Here is a 17,548-nt window from a genome sequence, read left to right as displayed (position 1 = left end):
ATTGGTGGAACAAGCCAGGATTTGGCACTTGGTGTTCTTGAGAGAAAAAGAGTGAATTATTTCAATCCAAAAAAATGAAGGTCCATAGTTTTCGAGATAAAAACAACTATTTTTCGTGGTTGGAGGAAATTTCGATTCTAGTATTACAAATGAGGGAGAGGGAGATCAGATTCCAACAAATAGTTGAGAGAGACGATAGCTGAGAAGGTAAATAATTTTTAAAAAAAAAAAATTGTAACTTGCCAGCATAGGCTGCTAGATCGCAATCGACCACCGATAAGGCCTTCTACTTTGATGGGGCAAATCTCCGATACCAATAGGGTTTCGTGAAGAATAAAATACACCGTTGGTCCATAAACTTGCAAGTGGCAAAATATCACATCAGCGGGTCACGGAACACATGATGAAGCCTCGTTGGATACCCCGGGCCGGTGGGCGCCTAGATGTGAGCTGGGTCAGCGTGCTCCTGGTCGCGATGTCGCCTCCGAAGCCGGAGGCGTCCTGTGCCATGCCCAGTTTCAAACCATTACAAATTAATTTGAAAGCACGAAATCGCATAACAGTATCACAACAAGTCCCCGATCAGATCAAGGCATTTCCTGTCTGTGTAATTTGCACAGTACCTGAACCTTCGGATGGCGAAGAGCTGCTGCTCGTAGCGCGTGTGCACGGCGAGGCAGTATCCCAAGAGCCCGGCCATGGCCATGCCGCCGACCCAGATGACGACCACCATGGCGGCCTCGCCGAACGAGACGAGGACGAATCCGTGGGCCCCGAGCCAGCAGAAGAAAGCAGGCATGGTGGCCGCGCCCGTGTCGCGGACAGGGCCTCCGGGCAGGCGGTGCAGCACCGCCGCCGCCGCGACCAGGACGACCGGCCCGGCGATGACCATGATCCGGCCCAGCGCGAGCGCCTCCGGCGAGACCTCCGTCGGCGCGGGGCCTCCGGCGTCGGCCACGTCACGAGCGACCAGCGACAGGAGCGCGGTGAGCGCGGTCGCGATGAAGACCCCCGCGAGCACGAGGCCCGCGCGCAGGGTGGACGCCGCGGACGGCGCGGCCCTGGCGCCAGCCAGACGGCGCTGGGCGAGGGCGCGCCCCGTCGCCGCCGCGGAGTAGGCCGCGGCGAGGAACATCGTCGCCGCGCCCGCGGCGGGGCCGGCGTGTCGGCGGCGGCGGCGGCGAGGAGCCGCAGGTACGAGGCGCGCACGAGCGAGTCCGCGAGCGCGGCCCTCGGCGCCGGCGAGAGCGCGACGGTCCAGGAGAAGAGGTACGCGCAGACGAGCGCCGCCAGCCTCCACACGACGACGGCGGAGAGGTACGCCGCCGGCTCCTCGTCGGCCGCGGCGCGCCGCCGCCGCAGCACCTGCAGCGCCAGCGCGCCCTGAACAGCAGCGACGAGACGCACACGGCGGCCACGGCGGCGTTGGGCAGCGCCGCAGACGGCGGATGCTTGCGCTCTCCGGGTCCGGGGGCTGGGCCGTTCTCGGCGACGCCGACGGCGGCGCCGGCTCCCATGCTCATCCTGTCCTCCGCACCAAGAAATTAAACGCTCGCACGTTTTTGTGCGAACTCCTAGCTAGCTATGAATCGATTGGCGATTCATCACACATTTCTTGGTTCAGAATGGACTCGTATCTTGAGGGGGAATAAAAAGAGAAAGAGAATGGATTCGGATCGACCCTTTCCAAACTCCATTTGCGCCGAGATCATGGGGGTTTGGAGATTTCCATTTTGACAGAGCTCCTTGCAACTAGCATGCTCATATATATTGGGCTAGTACATCCTCTGAGCTAATCCGGGTTTATTAAGAGATATTTAAATTTTTACCATCCTTACGAACAGCCACAGATTCAAATGCCAACTTTACGAATGCTGTAACATTTTTACACAATTTTATTTAATATTAGCAACATAATATTTATTGAGATGCACACAATGACAAATATCTATTCTACAAAACTGCAAAAAAAACATAAATAAAGAACAATAAAATATACTCAAGTACAAGACATACAAAGGCATTGGGCAGTGTTCATGATAATTGCAACATTCTGTGAGTAAATACATGCAAGTAATAATTGCAACAAAATAAAAGCGTAGGTTCATTGCAACAAAATAAAAGAGTAGGTTCATCTATGTCTGACACACAAATAGGTAACAAGAAGCGACAGTACCAGAAAATAAATAACATTTTGATCATGGATGTGGGGATCATGAAAACAAAACCAAAGTGAACAATGAACTTATATGCATACATATCACACACACGAATATGTAACACAAGAAATTATAAAAAAAATGAATAACATTTGGATCATGAATGGGATCAAGCAAAAGCAAAACCAAGTGAATCTTGAGAACAAAAATTTTCACTATCTCATGAGAAATAAACACTGAGAGCAGGGAATGAGCATATGTATTACTTTTAGTACAGGACATTTGACACCTCGCTATAGTTCCCCCTAGCATAGAACGCCTCATCAGGCACCTTGCATTTTTTATATATGTTTATAAATTAGGCAAAATGGCTCTCCCTACAGTTCATTTCTAGCTCCACCACGACTCGTCTCTGTAGTCAGCGACCAGGGAGTAGATCGCGGGAAGGATGGCGCAACATGAATTTGATGTACGCATAAAATTAATAATATTTTCTTGCATTCATGTATTGATTAAAAATATTGAATTGGTTAGAAATATTGATGTTTGCATGTGATAGACTTAGAAATGAAAGAGGAGCTTATCGAACCGGAAAAGAATCAAAGCAATTCAAGAAGCAATATGTGAATTACTGCTAGATGAAGTCATAAATCCTAAAGGAGAATTTTATGCAGATCATCGGATAAGCGTGGGCCAACATGATCTGGACAGGGACGATGATGAAGCCTAGTATTATAGTAGTAATTGTAATATCCCAAGTGCATTATTATTAGGAGTTATTGTAATATTTCAAGTGTGTATATATTAGAAGTTTGGTCGCACGTGTGTACTCTCGTGTTTTTCTCTTTTACTCTTGTGCCTTTTTGTAAGGAATAGAGAGTAATGGTGGCTAACGAAGGTGGAGAAAGACGTCTTTGCCCTTGTGGGGGAGGCGTCCACGCCGGCTCATGCGGCCGCCCCTCCCAGCCCCGGCACCGGCCTCGGGATGCATGTACGGCATCCTGTTCCCTCCTCGGCGCCTCTTTCCCCGCCAGCATCTGCCTTGGCCCGCGAGGCCGCCCCTCCCCACCGCAGTGCCCGCTGCTCGCCGCGGCTTGAGCATTTTACGAGTAGCTGCAGCTTTTGGATAAATATGAGACGTGCATCCTTTTGGATTAAATCTTGAGAAATTGTCAAGACAATGTTGCGCTTGTTCGGATGGCTGGGCTGCTGGCTGGCCCAGCCGACAGAGGCAGCCACTGCCAACTGACAGTTCCGGCAGCCCAAGCAATACATATACTTGCACTACTACTTATTATACGCAAACTAAAAATGCAGTCGATGCACGTCTGGGAACGAATATCCCAAGCAATGATACAAACATCTGACAACAACAGGAGACGCAACATATATATAGGGAAATCAGCTGCTAATTCATTCCCAGCAAGGCAAGGATCGGTTCGGTCTCAGGCGGCGGCGGGGATCGGGAACCCGAGCCCGTGCCGTGTCGACGGGAACGCGGCGAAGAGCAGCGTCCCGACCACCCCTCCGGCGAGCGGCACGGCGTTGAACACCTGCCGCGTGTCGTACGACATGACCGGGATGAAGCACGCGCCGACGTTCCTGTCGAACATGGCCACGGACATGAAGACGACGAGCGACAGGAGCGCGTGGAAGAAGTCGATGAACTTGAGCCTCTTCCTCGCGGCTTCCTCCGGCGGCGGCGGCGGCGTGCCGTCGATGACCCAGAGGCCGGCGCGCGTGGCCACCGCGTACCGCAGGGTGCCCCTGGCGTCGAGGAAGCTGTCCGTGAAGGAGAGGAGGAAGCACGCCGCGGCGCAGAGCCCCACGAGCCAGGCCGTCATGGCGCGGTTCACGCTCTGGCACTTGCCGCCGTTGGTGAACGCCGGCGACAGCATCTCGAAGACGAGCACGGCGCCGGTGGGCAGGTGCTTGGCCAGCTCCGCCGTGCTCCGGAACGCCTTGGCCATGCCGCGTTCCCGCCGCGTCGTCGTCGTCGCCTCGGCCGCGTCCCTGCTGGCCCCGCCGCCGGCGCTGTTCGACGACTGAGCCAGGAGCGGCTGGGACTCGAGATGATCAGCTTGATTCTTGGACGTCATCTTTGTGACGAGTAAAGGTTGTGTAATCGATGTTGGGGCAGAATGGGTTTATATATGGCGTGGAAGTATATATATATTGTGTTGTGTAAAAGCAAGCAAGAAGAGACTTGCAAGCAATAGTCATTAGTTTTCAACCTATGTATATATGGACACTCGTTTTGTTATTGTCTTTGGGTAGTTTGTGAATGCAAGTCATATGAACTACTCCTTCCGTTTCAAATTATAGGCCGTTTGACTTTTTAACACCAAGTTTGATCACTCGTATTATTGAAAAAAAAAATTATGCAAATATAGTCAAATTTAAATTATTTTTGAAGAACTTGTATTGATAAAGCAATCTACAACAAAAGAAGTGATATTTTGCATAAATTTTTGATTAATACGAGTGGTCAAATTTGAAGTAAAAAAAAGTCAAACAACCTATAATTTGAAACGGAAGAATAGTATAAGCAATTGCGATTGAGATTGGATGTGTATATGTGCATATAGAATTGCAATGGGAAAATAGAGAAGGTAGTATTTTTAATTTTTCCCTATTTCTTTCGTGCTAGCTAGTGACGGGAACCAACTAACTGAACTTTAAACTACAGATACAACTCGTTTTGACTTTGAACGTGTCCGGATGGGTTTAGACTTGGCAAAATTGACCGCGTGTGGTTCGATCACATTCGGATAGGAATGTCTAACATATGATTATGTCACAAACTTAGCTTGGGGAGTAAGCATATGTGACAGGTACGAGTTGGGTTCGACTGGATATGCTTCATTCTGTTAGAGGAGACCAAGAACAAACACCACAATTACAAGGACTCCAGGAGCGATGCTAACATCTACTTGTAAATATCATGTGGCATAATAACATGAGCAACAATGTCTTTATTCATTTTTGAAATATAAATATTTTTCTCGTGTGTTGAGTATACGAGCAGAAATTAATCATCATATCAGTAATATATGTGAAGAAATGAATTAATGTTGAAGACAAAGGGCTCATACAACAAGTTGTGTGCTATGTCATGTTTGAAAGTGATGATTTTAACAAGCAGCAGACATTGCGTATGGATTGAGACATGTATGAATGACAATGAATTGATTCTCATATCCAAAAGAAGCTTGTGGACATAATCATAGCACTCAAAAGAAATTTCTTGTGAGAAATGGACATTCTATCAAAAGGAGATAAATTACAATGACATTGTGAAGAATGGATTTCATTGGTGATTTAATTATGATACAAGCATATATGAAGTTTTATGTGATGCAAGGATGAAGAGGGGAATCCGGGATAACGTTTCAAGGGACTAAGCTTCGAGAAGGGCAATTTGGTTGTACCGAAGGACCAATGCTAGGGGTGAAGAGGTTTTCTTTGGATTTAACTTTAAGAATCTTGGTCATATAGGATGTTCATATTAGCAAGTATTAATCTTTCTAAGATCATATTGTAAAGATGGTGATTTGAACTAGAAGTAGATTTCATTCAAAGGTTCAATTCACTAGCTCAAGAAAAATATGCTCAAAGTAAAGAAAAGTAGGATGTACTCCTCAATTTGAGATTGGGCAAAGCACGACATAAAATACAAATGAGAAGCTCAAGGAAGTGAAACGTAATTTATCTTTGATCTTGAGTATAGGTATGTCGTACTATCAAGAGAGATGCATCACAATAGTCTTTGGCTAAAGGTTGAGTATAGCCCCCGAGTTTGAATCCAAGAATCATGCTAAGGGTCCATCTTGAATTTTGAATTTACTCCTTTGTCGTTGTTTAGCCGTCAAGCTCACCAAGGAATACCCCTGAGGTGGTTGATTGTAGGCAAGGATCGGACTTGCCAAGATCTTTTCAGGCTGTTGAGAGCGTAATACCAAACATCCTATGCATTAGTTTATATTGTCTTAGAGAATTGTATGAGGTACTTATGTTTTATGTTTTAGAAGAATCTCTGTATGGAGGACGGTACATGAAAATTCTAGTCGAATACACAGAGTCGTACTCGAACGCGGTCATGACTCGTTTCTGCCAAATCTTTTTTTTTTTTGAAAAATTTGCAGGAGCACTGCTTTGTCATTTAAGATAGGAGAAGCAAATTCGAGTTCCTACAAGTTCGATATTACATAAAATGAGATGAACTCAAACTCCAGGAAAACAAACTTAAACATTAAACGAGACCGATAACTCTGGGCCCCCGCAGGCGTGCTTCCTATCATTGACTTTGCGCTTTACTTCCTGCAAGACCTCCTGTGGTGTGCCATACTTCTGATTAAACACTCGGCGATTCCTCTCTTTCCAAATATTCCATGCGGCATAAATCATCAAGACTGCTTTTAATTTCCTTGTCTTCTTTGGCAATTGAGCTAGCTCCTTCTCCCACCATTCGGTGATCTGAATTCCCTGTGCTGGCTGTCGAACTAGGTTCCCTGTCCACCCTTCCATTTGACTCCAGACTTGCTGAGCGAAGTTGCAGTGTAGGATTAAGTGTGCTGCTGTTTCTTGCTCCTGATTACACAGTGAGCAGATCAGATTGCAGGGCCATTGCCTGGCCAATAACTTGTCAGCTGTCAGAATCTTGCTTTGCACTAACAACCAGGCGAAGAACTTGTGTTTTCCTTCAGCTTCCGCCTTCCAAATGTGGTCACCTTTGAAGGAGCTGTAAGACCCTAGAAACTGTGTGTTGTATGCAGATTTTGCTGTGTAAACTCCATCTGCCGTCCACCTCCAAGTGATACTATCTGGTGTGTTTGAAAGATGCAGTTCTTGTGCAAAATCCCACAACTGAACAAAGCTTGTCATTTCCTCAACCGTCTGCATCCTCCACAATCCTCTCGTCCAGTTTTGGTTCTGCAGTTACTCCCTTATGGTCTTGTTCTTCCTCCATGCTAGCCGGTATAAATCTGGGAAAAGATCCATAGATGCTTGGCCGTGCACCCATGAGGATTGCCAAAAACTTGCCTTAGCACCGTTCCCCACTGTAACCACCGTACTGACCCTGAACAATTGTCTGTCCATTACATCCACTGGTGGCTCCATGCCCACCCAAGGTTTATCTGGCGTTGTCCACCTGCCAAATCATTTTAAATTCAGTGTTCGTTTGCAAATCTGAGTGGGAGACGGCCATTTGCAGTCTTCTTGTGACAAACACCGGCGACGGCGGCCCGGCCGGACACCTATTTTCTTCCTTTCTGATTTGCCATTTCTGGTCACGCTCTCCTCTTCCGCTATCAACCGTCACCACCACCGCCACCTCGCACCTCCCCCCGTCAGCCTTGCCCCGCATGGTCCCGCGGAGCACTCCAGGAGATGCTAGTGCCGGCCGAGGCGGCGTCCATGCGCGGCACGGAGGCGGCCGGTCCGAGGCACGCTGCGCGGCGACTGGGCCGTGTGCTGGACGGGCGCCGGCGGCGGACCGCCCTGCTGCTCCTCGCGCTAGCGTACGCGGCCGCGACGCTCATGCTCACCACGGGCGGCGGCGAGGGGCTGGGCGCCGGCGTCGTGGTGGAGGCCGCGCCGCCGGCGGTGGCGGCAGCGCCCGGGTCGGTGTACTGCAGCCACCTCGCGTTCGAGCGGCTCCTCCCGGAAATGCGCGCCTTCGCCTCGCGGCCTAATCAGGTTGATTAAAACCTGCCCCCGTTTGCTCTCCCCTCCGCGTTTCACGCGAGAAAAGGGGCGCGTGGCGCTTCCTGTGAGCGCTGGCAATTTTGCATAAAACCCCTCCTATTTTCTAACAATTACAACTAAATCCAGCTCGTCATGGTGCTACAGTGATCACGTTCGTTTATTTGTCACATAGACCCTCACAAGAAGAATAAATTCGATAGTACTGCTATCTTGGTGGGCCCTCTAATCAATGTTTTGACACGTGTCGTGCTCTGATTTGTCGGCACATCGTGTCTTGGATCATGCCACACCGCTTTTGCTGCAAATCTAGCTGAAAATCACCTGCACACATTCTCAAACACCATCTGTGGAATTCGTTAATAAATAATCCTATCCTAGCATTTATTCCACAATATGGTTGAATTCTGTGCAGGAGTTGACGGTCAAGAAGGGTCGTTAGTGACCGTCAACAGTCGGCTGGTGGTGTTGGTTCTTATCAAAACGATGCAGCCTCAATCTGAAATAGGCCATGCAGGGGAAGCAGACTGCCAGGCCCGAGGGGTGCGCCACGTTGGCCTGCTTGGCCGCAATGTGACACGTTCGGTCGCTGGAGTGATCGGGTTGTCTCATAGAGTTTGCAATCCAGTTTTCATTTTGCGAGAATTTTTTTAATTCAATTTTTTACTGAAATTACAGATTAATACTGTGGATTCCATAAATTTCAAAACTAGGTCATGGTCGTCTACCCAGTGGACAAAATTTCCAGTTTTCGTCTACCCGGCAGACCAAATATGGGGCCCACCGTATTTCATCAAAACTAAACAATTATCGCTGACAAAAACATATTTCGTCTGCTCGACGGATGAAATTTGCTAAATTTCATCTATCTGGTGGACGAAATTAGATTTCTTCCGACGGACAGACGAAATCTAGTTATTATGCGTCTTCTTCCTCCCCTGCTCCCCTGTACTCTCTGTTTCACTCTCTCTCTCTCTCATCAGGTGTCGCGGCTGGGCAGCAGATCGGCGGTGCACGGCGGAGCTGCGGCTGGGGAGCTATAGGGCGGCGGCAGGGGTGCGGTGGGGCAGTCGCAGGGGCTCGGCGGGGAGGGGCGCGAGAGGGTGGCATGTCACCCCTGCTCCATAGCCCGCATGGTGGTGGGATCAGCGTGCGGGAGCCGCGCGCCGGTCGCAGGCGTGGGCGATCGCGGGCGGACGGGGAGAGCCGTAGGGCCTCGGCGGGGAGGGGCGCGCGAGTAGCAGGTGCCGAGCGCTGCCGCTAGGTGAGCTTTTTTATTTATTTTTTTGTTTTTTGCAATACAAATTAGTTTAGATTTGCATAAGAATTGTGGGTATCTAATAGATTAGGTTGAATTATAATTTTAGATTTGCATAATTCAGGGCAAATTGTAGGGTGCGTTAGGGTTAGGTTTATTTGAAATTATTTATAAGTCGTGAGTTACACTAGTTGTTCATCACACTTCCTTAGGTGAGATGACTAGCAAACAAACTACGAGGCCGTTACAAAGGACCACGTTGGTAAGGTGTAACCGCTAAGGATTCAGGCTCTGCAACGATGGGGCCCACCTCGAGGGGGTACAAGCACATAACACAGACCAAGCCTCGCAGCGCAGGAACCATTGAAGCTCACCCCCGCTCTTGCCCCGTCGGTAAGTTACTCCCGAACCAAAATGACCTAATTAGTAAGCCAAGACCGTCCCATTCCAGTCTTGTGGTTGCGCGGTTATCCCAGGTTGTCGCTCTATGAACCGGTCCTTATGGAGAGTGGCCAACCAAGCACTAAGCATCTTGCTGGCCCCCTAAACCAAGTTTCTAACAAAACATAATTTTAAGGACGCACAAACCAGTCAAGTACACAGCACAGAGGGTCGGCTCCAGAATTAAGTTGCATAAGATCATTAACAAATTAATTAAAAAGGATAATTATGTGTGAGAGCGCAGCAACCTAGCACAACTACTCAAAATGCAACCCAAGGTAAATATATATAAAGGATAAAGGTGGCTAGGAAAATCCTTATAGGCATACAATATTACAATGCATTATGAAATTGTATTTAAAAGTAATAGGAATGTTCACGTTATACTTGCCTTCCTCAAACTGCTCCTGCTGCTCGAAGTGTCCCGCGGAAGGTGGCTCCTAGTACTCCTCTGACTGCTCAACGTCTACTCACGATCGCAACGCCAAAACAAAGTCCAACACATACACATACATGAAAACAAGACAAAAATAAAGAAATAGTACAACATTACATAAAAACAATAAACAAAATAGAGCTATAACTATTCTATGCATTACAACGATCGCGTGGACATAAAAAACACCTAAAACGGAGCTAGAACGCGAAAACTAGGCTTAAAACAAGATCTACGGGCTAAACTACAAGAAAAACAGAGTTTACAGGGGTTTCTGCGCAAAAACCAGGCACCTATATGTAATTAAACCATAGATCTAGGGGTCGGCACGTAAAACTGCTAGGGGTGGACGGCGGCTTCTATTTCTGGAAAACGCTAAAAACAGGGCTTATATGGAATTACTTTTGAACTGGAAAAGGCTGCGGGTTGATTTCCAGAAACTTCAGGGGCTCTTTAGCAAAAAACACGGGCGCTGACCGTTTTCTTCCCCGATTGACTTCGGTGCGGGCTGCTGTGCACCATAGGATCTTGATCCGATGCTTGAGATCACAAGAACGCGGGGGAAGGTGGCGCTGCTCGCCGGAGCAGAAGCTCCCGCGGCGGCGAGCTCGCCGGAGTGGGCGGTCTAGGCGCTACAGAGGGTCTTTTGGCCTGCGGTTTGGTGCAAAAGAAAGTGCTCGACACGTGTAACCCACTGGAGTGCACTGGGTGGCTGTTCGGGTCTTGGTTGTGGCTCGCCGTGATGAGAGGCGGCCCCGGGTCGCCGCCGTGCCGCGATAACGCGGTCCCGGCCCCGATCCAGGTTGGGTTTTGGGACTAAAAGCTTCAGTACGGCCAGGCAAAACTACTCAGGTACTCAGCTACCGCACTTCAGCGAGCGGGCGGTGGATCCACGGCGGTAGGCTGAGCCACGCCGCACCGGCAGCGGTGATCTCGCTCAAGGAGGACCTACGCGCTAGGCTAACTAGCGTAAAAGAAGGTGGGCATCATGGGGGTGCTCACCGGGGTTGGGATTTGCCGGAGGTGCAGCGCAGGGTGGTCGGCGTTGAGCTCCGGCGGCGGTGCAGAACCGGGCTCGCGTGGATAGGTCGATGCAGGGGGTTCCCGGGCTGCTAATCCACCTGGGAAGGTTCACGGCGGTCATGCGGAGGTGCAGAGGGGGTCAAGACGGTCCGGTGATCACCGGAGGTGAGGAATTGTGATGGCGGGCCGAGTTACCTGCGGCAGCACAGAGCTTCGGCGCGGAGGAGCTCGGCGCAGTGCGTGGAACTTGGGCTCCGGGGCATGGGGTTGTGCAAGGTAGGGCGCAGGGGATGCGGGGTGTAGTTTAAAGAAGGGGGCCCCGATGATTTTGGCAGGGGCGCGCGGCAGGGGATCACCAGGGATCACGGCCGTGATCCTCGGCGCAGCGAGCTCAACGGGGAAAGCGGATCGCGCAACAGAACCAGCATGATCCGGCTCGGCGTGATCCTGCTCTGGTGAAGCTTCTAGAAGGACTGCGCGGCTGGCGAGCGGGCCACAGCCTCGGGGTTGACCCACGGACAGCTGGAATGCGCGGCGCGGAACGGGCCAGCAAGCAGACGAGCTCGGTCACGGGGGAGAAGCAGGAATGGGGAGAGTGGAGCGCCAACAGGTGGGCTAGAGCTGGCAGCGAGTGCGAGGGCGTCGCAGGCAAGCGCGCTGATGCTGGGCGCGGTGTCGCTGGAGCGGGCCGAGCAGAGGAGGGTGAACTGGGCCGGGGACGCGGGTTTGCTGGGCCGGCCAAACAGAAAGGAGGAGGGGGCGATGCGGGTTCAGGGAGCAGGCCGGCTGGGCTGCCTGGGCTGGATTAGGTTTCTTGTTTTCTTTCTTCTTTTCCATTTCCAAACACACATAAACTAATTTTGAATTCAAATCAAAGTTGAATTCAAACCCTATGCACTCAATCAAATACAACTTATGCACCAGCATGAATGCACAAACATGTTACCTTAAAATAAATTTTAATTACTTGTAAAGAAAATTTATTTAAATGCAAGGCTAAGCATATAAACCTTAGGAAATTAAATAAAGCCAATTAAATTTATTATTAAATACTGAAATTTAAATTACGGTGTTACACCGGCCTAGCCACTGCATGTGTTGAGATCAAGCAACTGTCAACCGCCTCCAGGAGTGAATCAAAGCCGCTGTCCGAAGGTCGGTGGCCAGATGGCACAACCCTGCCCCACCTTGCAGCTTTCCAGTTCCCGGCTTCGCGTGGAAGTTAAGCTCGCCGACTTCAGCTGCTTACACCTGACGCCAACCGATTTACCGACCCTGGAAGGCTATAAATAGAACCCCTATCCATCACTTGTAACACACACCAAAGGAGCTCATTCTCTCTTTACTTTCTAGAGTAGGATTAGTAGTTTAGGAGTTAGAGTCGAGTCGAGCTTGCTCGGGATTCCGGAATCCTTGGAAGTCTGGTATAGCTCTTGTATCTTTCTTTCAAAGTTATCAATATAAGTTATCTTCTCTACTTTCTGAGTCAGCTTTACTTTCCACTTTCTTTTATATTCTCGAGTCTGAGTGTTCAGCTCGAGCACGGAAGTTGTATCCTTTAGTTTAGACTAAGTTATCTCTCTGGTATTCGGGAATTTATCTTACGGGTTTTCTCGCCCGGACTAGAGTATCTCAAGTTAGTGCTCTAGGTTGACGGGGATTTCTCTCGAAGGCCTCGAGAGAAATCCTAACACCGAGTGCAGACGTGGTGTCTGAGCTTAGTGTTAGCTAGAAAGTGTGTTCCACCCCACGGTACCATTGTGGTAGGTGGCAGGTGGTGACAGCCCCGTCCGTCCCTCGTAGTCCACCACGTTCGGGTGCTTCATAGCAGTAGTGCCGACTGCCATTGGACTCCCTTCTCAACCCATTCTGAGTCCTTCCCTGAGGCCGTGGAAGTAAGCTCTTCCTTCCCGAAGATTAGTTAGATAGTTAGTCTGATCTAGAGAGGCTAGCTCGATAGTTCAGAAGTGTATCAGGTGTCTTATCTCGCTCGTTGTCCTCCCAGCTACTACCTCTCTAAGGAGTTGAACCTCTGTGTGTCACTCGGTCATAGACTAGCCATTTATCTTATCCTTGTATCTGGCTTACCCCCATCTAGTTAGTCGGTTGATTAAGCTAGTACGGTTATCACTCGATTTACGATACTCTTTACCATAGTGCTTCCTTGAGGAAAAATACGATACCCTGGAATACTCCATGGTGAAGTGCTACAGTGGTGATTCTGTGTGCTTGCGGAATTAATATTCTTTTGGGGCATAAGAAACGCCAACAAGCATTTCTGGCGCTGTTGCCGGGGAAGCAATTGGCTAAAGATATCATAAATTGTTTGATAGACCTTACTAGTTGGTCACCGCTAATCCTAGCGGGCTTACCATTGCTCTCTCTATCTTTTAGATTGTTGCAGAGCAGTGCATGCCCGGTTTTGACCTACCAAGTAACTTCAATCCGAATCAAGAAAGAATCGGGAGAAACGTGAGACGTCGCATCGTCCCACCTCAGAAAAGACTTACTTGGCCTATCAGTTTGCCATCCACTTCAGCCTCCTCACCCATGGCCCAGAAGACTCTTCGTCAGTTCTCGGCCCCATCCAGTAGCCACATTCCTACTGGATTGCACCAAGACCAAGCCGGCAATGACGGCTTTGAGCTAAAAACTGGACTGGTGAACATGGTTCAAGCAAGTCCGTTCTGTGGAAAGGCATTCGAGGATGCCAATGCCCACCTCCAGAATTTCCTGGAGGTGAGTAACACCATCAACCCCAAGGGTACTATGATGGATGTCGTCCGCCTTTGGCTATTCCCGTTCTCACTGCTCGGGAAGGCCAAGACGTGGTTTAACTCCAACAAAGAGGTTTTCCACACATGGGAAGCTTGTTCAAATGCATTCCTGGCCAAGTACTTCTCGGTGGGCAAGACCAATGCCCTCCGGAATAGAATCTCGGGTATCTAGCAACTACCAGATGAGACCATCCCAGAGGCCTGGGAACGTCTGCAGGAGTACATACAAGCATGCCCACACCACGGCATGGAGGAATGGCTGATCATTCAGAACTTCTTCCATGGCCTGAATCAACAAGCCAAGGACCACGTAGATGCAGCAGCGGGTGGTTCCTTTCTCTCTCTTGATGTTGCAAGAGCGAAGATGCTGATAGACAAGATAGCCTCCAACCAGAGTTGGAGAGGTGACAAGCAGCCAGCCCGTCCAAGAGGCATGCATGAAATCGACAGTGTCGATATGCTGGTTGCCAAAATGGACCTTCTCATGAAGAAACTGGAATCTCCGCACAAGGAGGTAAATCAGGTTTCGGAGTCTCTGATGACATGTGAAACATGTGGCGAGACTGGGCACTCGGGCACGTCATGCCCCTTAACTCAAGAGGACGCGAACTTCATTGGCATCAACAACAATAATCCCAACTCGGGATTCCGTCCTCAGCAAGGTTGGAACTCAAAGCCCAATCTCCCCTTCGGAAATCAGCAATGCATGAATTTTAATAACAATTTTCAGCCTTCATTAAAAGACCTAGTTTATGGCCAAAAGCAAATAAATGACAATATTAGTAAGAAGTTTCTTGCTAATGACAAGATCTTGGAATCCTTGGCCTCACAACTAGAGGGCTTTAGCTCTGTTATTAAAAATTAGTTGAGCTTTAACAAAATGATAGAAACTCAGGTAGCCCAGCTAGCCTCATCCTGTCCTAACGCTAACGCAGGGAAACTGCCCGGGCAACCGGAAGTTCCCCCAAAAGAAAATGTTAATGCGGTGACTACGCGTGGTGGTAAGTCCACGCAGGAGCCACCTTTCCCGCAGGATGCAGGAGCCCGGCGGAAAGCCCCATCCGCCAGCCATACCGAAGCTGAAGAAGAAGAGCAGGAGGAGGCTGTCGACTCCAACACAATTGCAGACCAGGAAGACCTCGTGGAACCCCCTAGAATTTCACGGGATCACCACGATACAACTGCCTTACCGTTTCCGGAGAGGATAAGGAAGTCGGTGGCCGACGAACAATTCGGCAAGTTCATCGAGGTAATAAAGAAGCTATATGTCAATATACCGCTTCTTGATGCTATGCAGGTGCCTATGTATGCCAAGTATATCAAGGATATTCTTGGAAATAAGAGAGCACTGCCCACCACCGAGGTCGTGCAGTTAATAGAAGAGTGTTGCGCTACTATACTCAATCCTCTCCTAGTGAAGAAGAAGGACCCAGGCTGCCCAACCATCACATGCTTAATCGGGACTCAACATTTCTCAAACACTCTATGCGACTTGGGAGCAAGTGTCAGCGTCATGCCTAAGGTAGTCTATGATCGCCTTAATCATCATACGCTTGCCCCTACTGCCATGTGTTTGCAGCTAGCGAATCAAACGGTTCGCTACCCCGCAAGAATAGCGGAGAATATTCCGGTGAAAATCTAAAATTTCCTTATTCCCGTAGACTTCGTCGTCCTCGACATGGAAGTTGACACCAAGACACCTCTCATTCTTGGGAGGCCATTCTTGAGCACGCAAACGCAAGTATTGATGTGGGAGCCGGAGAAATTCAGCTCAACATTAATGGTCAGAAGGAGACATTCGCCTTCAAACCGAAGGTCGAACAATGCTCTCAAGTCAAGGCAATCAATCGGAAAAAGAAATCCGAGAAATAGCCGAAGAAGCCATCCATCCCACCTATTGAAGCCTTCATTGAGTACGTAGAAAGTCTACGGATTCAAGAGGAGGCGAAGCAAATCAAGCTTCACAACTACAGAAATGCGAGACGAAGGATCCAACATAAGAAATTTCTGGGATCATAAAAGAAAGAGGTCGAATCAGAACCCGCACCGAAGAAGGTGTGGCGAAAGAAAGGGTCATCATCTGGAACTCCACCCAGCGACGACAAAAGAGACGAAGGTATAGAGAGTCCAGCTCCGGACTCAAAACCCGAGCCCGCGCCATGAGGTTCATGGTACGTATCCATCCATTGCATTGCATATAGGATAGTTTCCTTTCTGGCATAAGTTTTGATTCCCTTTCTGCATAGCATATTTGATTTCAACCAAAGCACGTTGAAAGGATCACCGGGGTGTCCGACCCTAGAGGGGGAGGGGGTGAATAGGGTCGCTAATCGCTTTTTAACCTAGGGCTCAAACTACTTGCATAAGATAAACCTAACACATCCTATACATGCTAGTTATGACTAAGGTTTATCTATGCTGCTCACTACTTACCCCTAAAAGACTTGCAACCTAGCCAATCCTAATCAAACTAACTAGGAAAGTAAAGGTACGCAAGATAGAGTAAATGCGGAAACGTAATGTGGTAAGTAAAGAGGTAAGTGCAAGAGCGATGCAAACTCCCGAGTAGACACGGTCATGTAACGTGGTTCGGCACAAACGCCTACGTCCACGGGACACCGAGGCTTTTCCGATCACCGTCTTGCACTACGCCACCAAGGCGATGCCGGCATGCAAAGGCAAGTGCCCCTAAGACACCGAGTCTCGTGCACAGCCACCGTCTCTCTCGGTCACCCGGCCGTAATCCACTACGGAGCTTCTCCGTTATCTTGTACCCCCTCGAGGTGGGCCCCATCGTTGCGGAGCCTGAATCCTTAGCGGTTACCCCTTACCAACGTGGTCCTTTGTAACGGCCTCGTAGTGAGTTTGGTGGTCATCTCACCTACGGAAGTGTGATGAACAACTAGCGTAGCTCACGACTTGTGGGTAAAGATGTGCAACCTCTGCAGAGTGTAAAACTGGTATACTAGCCGTGCTCATGGTCATGAGTGGCCCAGATCCTCCTTTTGATTAGTGGGGTTACCTTCCTTTGGTTAGGAGGGTTTCCCCGGGTGGTTGGTGGTTTCGATTTAGTTCTCAGTAGTATCATAATTAATTTTGATTAATTACTATGCAACATGGTTTATGGTAATTCATCCACTTGTAGTAATTAGCTTTAATAAAATTTTGCCAAGATTAAAAGCTAATGCAGTCGAGTCAGCCAACCTTAGAGCCTCATAGTTTGTGTTATACTTGTTGAGTACAAGTTGTGTACTCACTCTTACCTACTCTACTCTTTTTTCTCTTGGGGATACTCTACTGCTGCTCAGTTCCTGCCGACGCGAGGGAGTTCACTCAGAGCTACCAGGAGTACGAGGACTTCTAGGCGTTCGTCTCCCAGTCGACGTCCCTGTGGCGTCCTGCTTCCGAGAGTTTCTCGTATATGTATTTTATGCTTCCGCTGTATCAGACATTTTTGTCATTAATGTAATAAATAACATTCGTATTCGCTTTATTATATCTTTTTACGTGATATATGCTGTGATATATTGTTCATTCTGTTGTATATACGTGTGACTTGATCCTGGCACGTATATGATTGCTCGGTTTATGTCCTTTTATAAACCGGGTGTTACACCATGGACGTGCACCCTCGTGCAGACCTTCGCCTCTGCAGCTTACTCGAGTTGCAGTACTTGTACGCCATGGCAAAGCAGATCCGCTGCTCTCCAGTTAGAACCATGCTCGCTCACTGGCAGAAAATGATCTT

The 17,548-nt window shown here is 49.0% G+C and overlaps 2 protein-coding genes and 1 non-coding gene across 4 annotated transcripts; all 3 read right to left on the bottom strand.

The window, feature by feature from the left end:
* Window positions 1-226: 226 nt before the first annotated feature.
* LOC120646186 lies at window positions 227-1,173 on the bottom strand. Of its 2 annotated transcripts, none has more exons than XM_039922876.1 (2): window positions 624-1,173; window positions 227-501 (listed from the first exon to the last, which is right to left on the bottom strand). In XM_039922876.1, the coding sequence occupies exons 1-2, from the start codon at window positions 1,133-1,135 to the stop codon at window positions 456-458; spliced, it is 558 nt and encodes a 185-aa protein (XP_039778810.1). In that variant the 5' UTR covers window positions 1,136-1,173; the 3' UTR covers window positions 227-455. The 2 variants fall into 2 exon arrangements, with proteins under 2 accessions (XP_039778810.1, XP_039778811.1); XM_039922877.1 differs by having other exon boundaries at window positions 630-1,173.
* A 2,147-nt stretch (window positions 1,174-3,320) lies between these two features.
* On the bottom strand, window positions 3,321-4,260 carry LOC120646184 (protein DMP4-like). The gene has a single exon (XM_039922875.1). The coding sequence runs from the start codon at window positions 4,256-4,258 to the stop codon at window positions 3,605-3,607; it is 654 nt and encodes a 217-aa protein (XP_039778809.1). The 5' UTR covers window positions 4,259-4,260; the 3' UTR covers window positions 3,321-3,604.
* A 9,682-nt stretch (window positions 4,261-13,942) lies between these two features.
* LOC120646621 lies at window positions 13,943-14,049 on the bottom strand. The gene has a single exon (XR_005664521.1). It is a non-coding gene; the product is annotated as a small nucleolar RNA R71 (small nucleolar RNA).
* Between the last annotated feature and the right edge of the window lie 3,499 nt (window positions 14,050-17,548).

Source organism: Panicum virgatum, chromosome 8K (assembly GCF_016808335.1).
Source record: "Panicum virgatum strain AP13 chromosome 8K, P.virgatum_v5, whole genome shotgun sequence".
Classification (NCBI taxonomy): Eukaryota; Viridiplantae; Streptophyta; class Magnoliopsida; order Poales; family Poaceae; genus Panicum; species Panicum virgatum.
This window is presented reverse-complemented; position numbering and strand designations above follow the sequence as displayed.

Bases quoted from the DNA above. Each gene is read 5' to 3' on its own strand.
- LOC120646186 (XM_039922876.1), bottom strand. From the start codon at position 1,135: ATGTTCCTCGCCGCGGCCTACTCCGCGGCGGCGACGGGGCGCGCCCTC. The intron at 502-623 runs GTACTGTGCAAA...GGCATGGCACAG, and splicing joins TTCGCCATCCGAAGGTTCAG to GACGCCTCCGGCTTCGGAGG.
- LOC120646184 (XM_039922875.1), bottom strand. From the start codon at position 4,258: ATGACGTCCAAGAATCAAGCTGATCATCTCGAGTCCCAGCCGCTCCTG.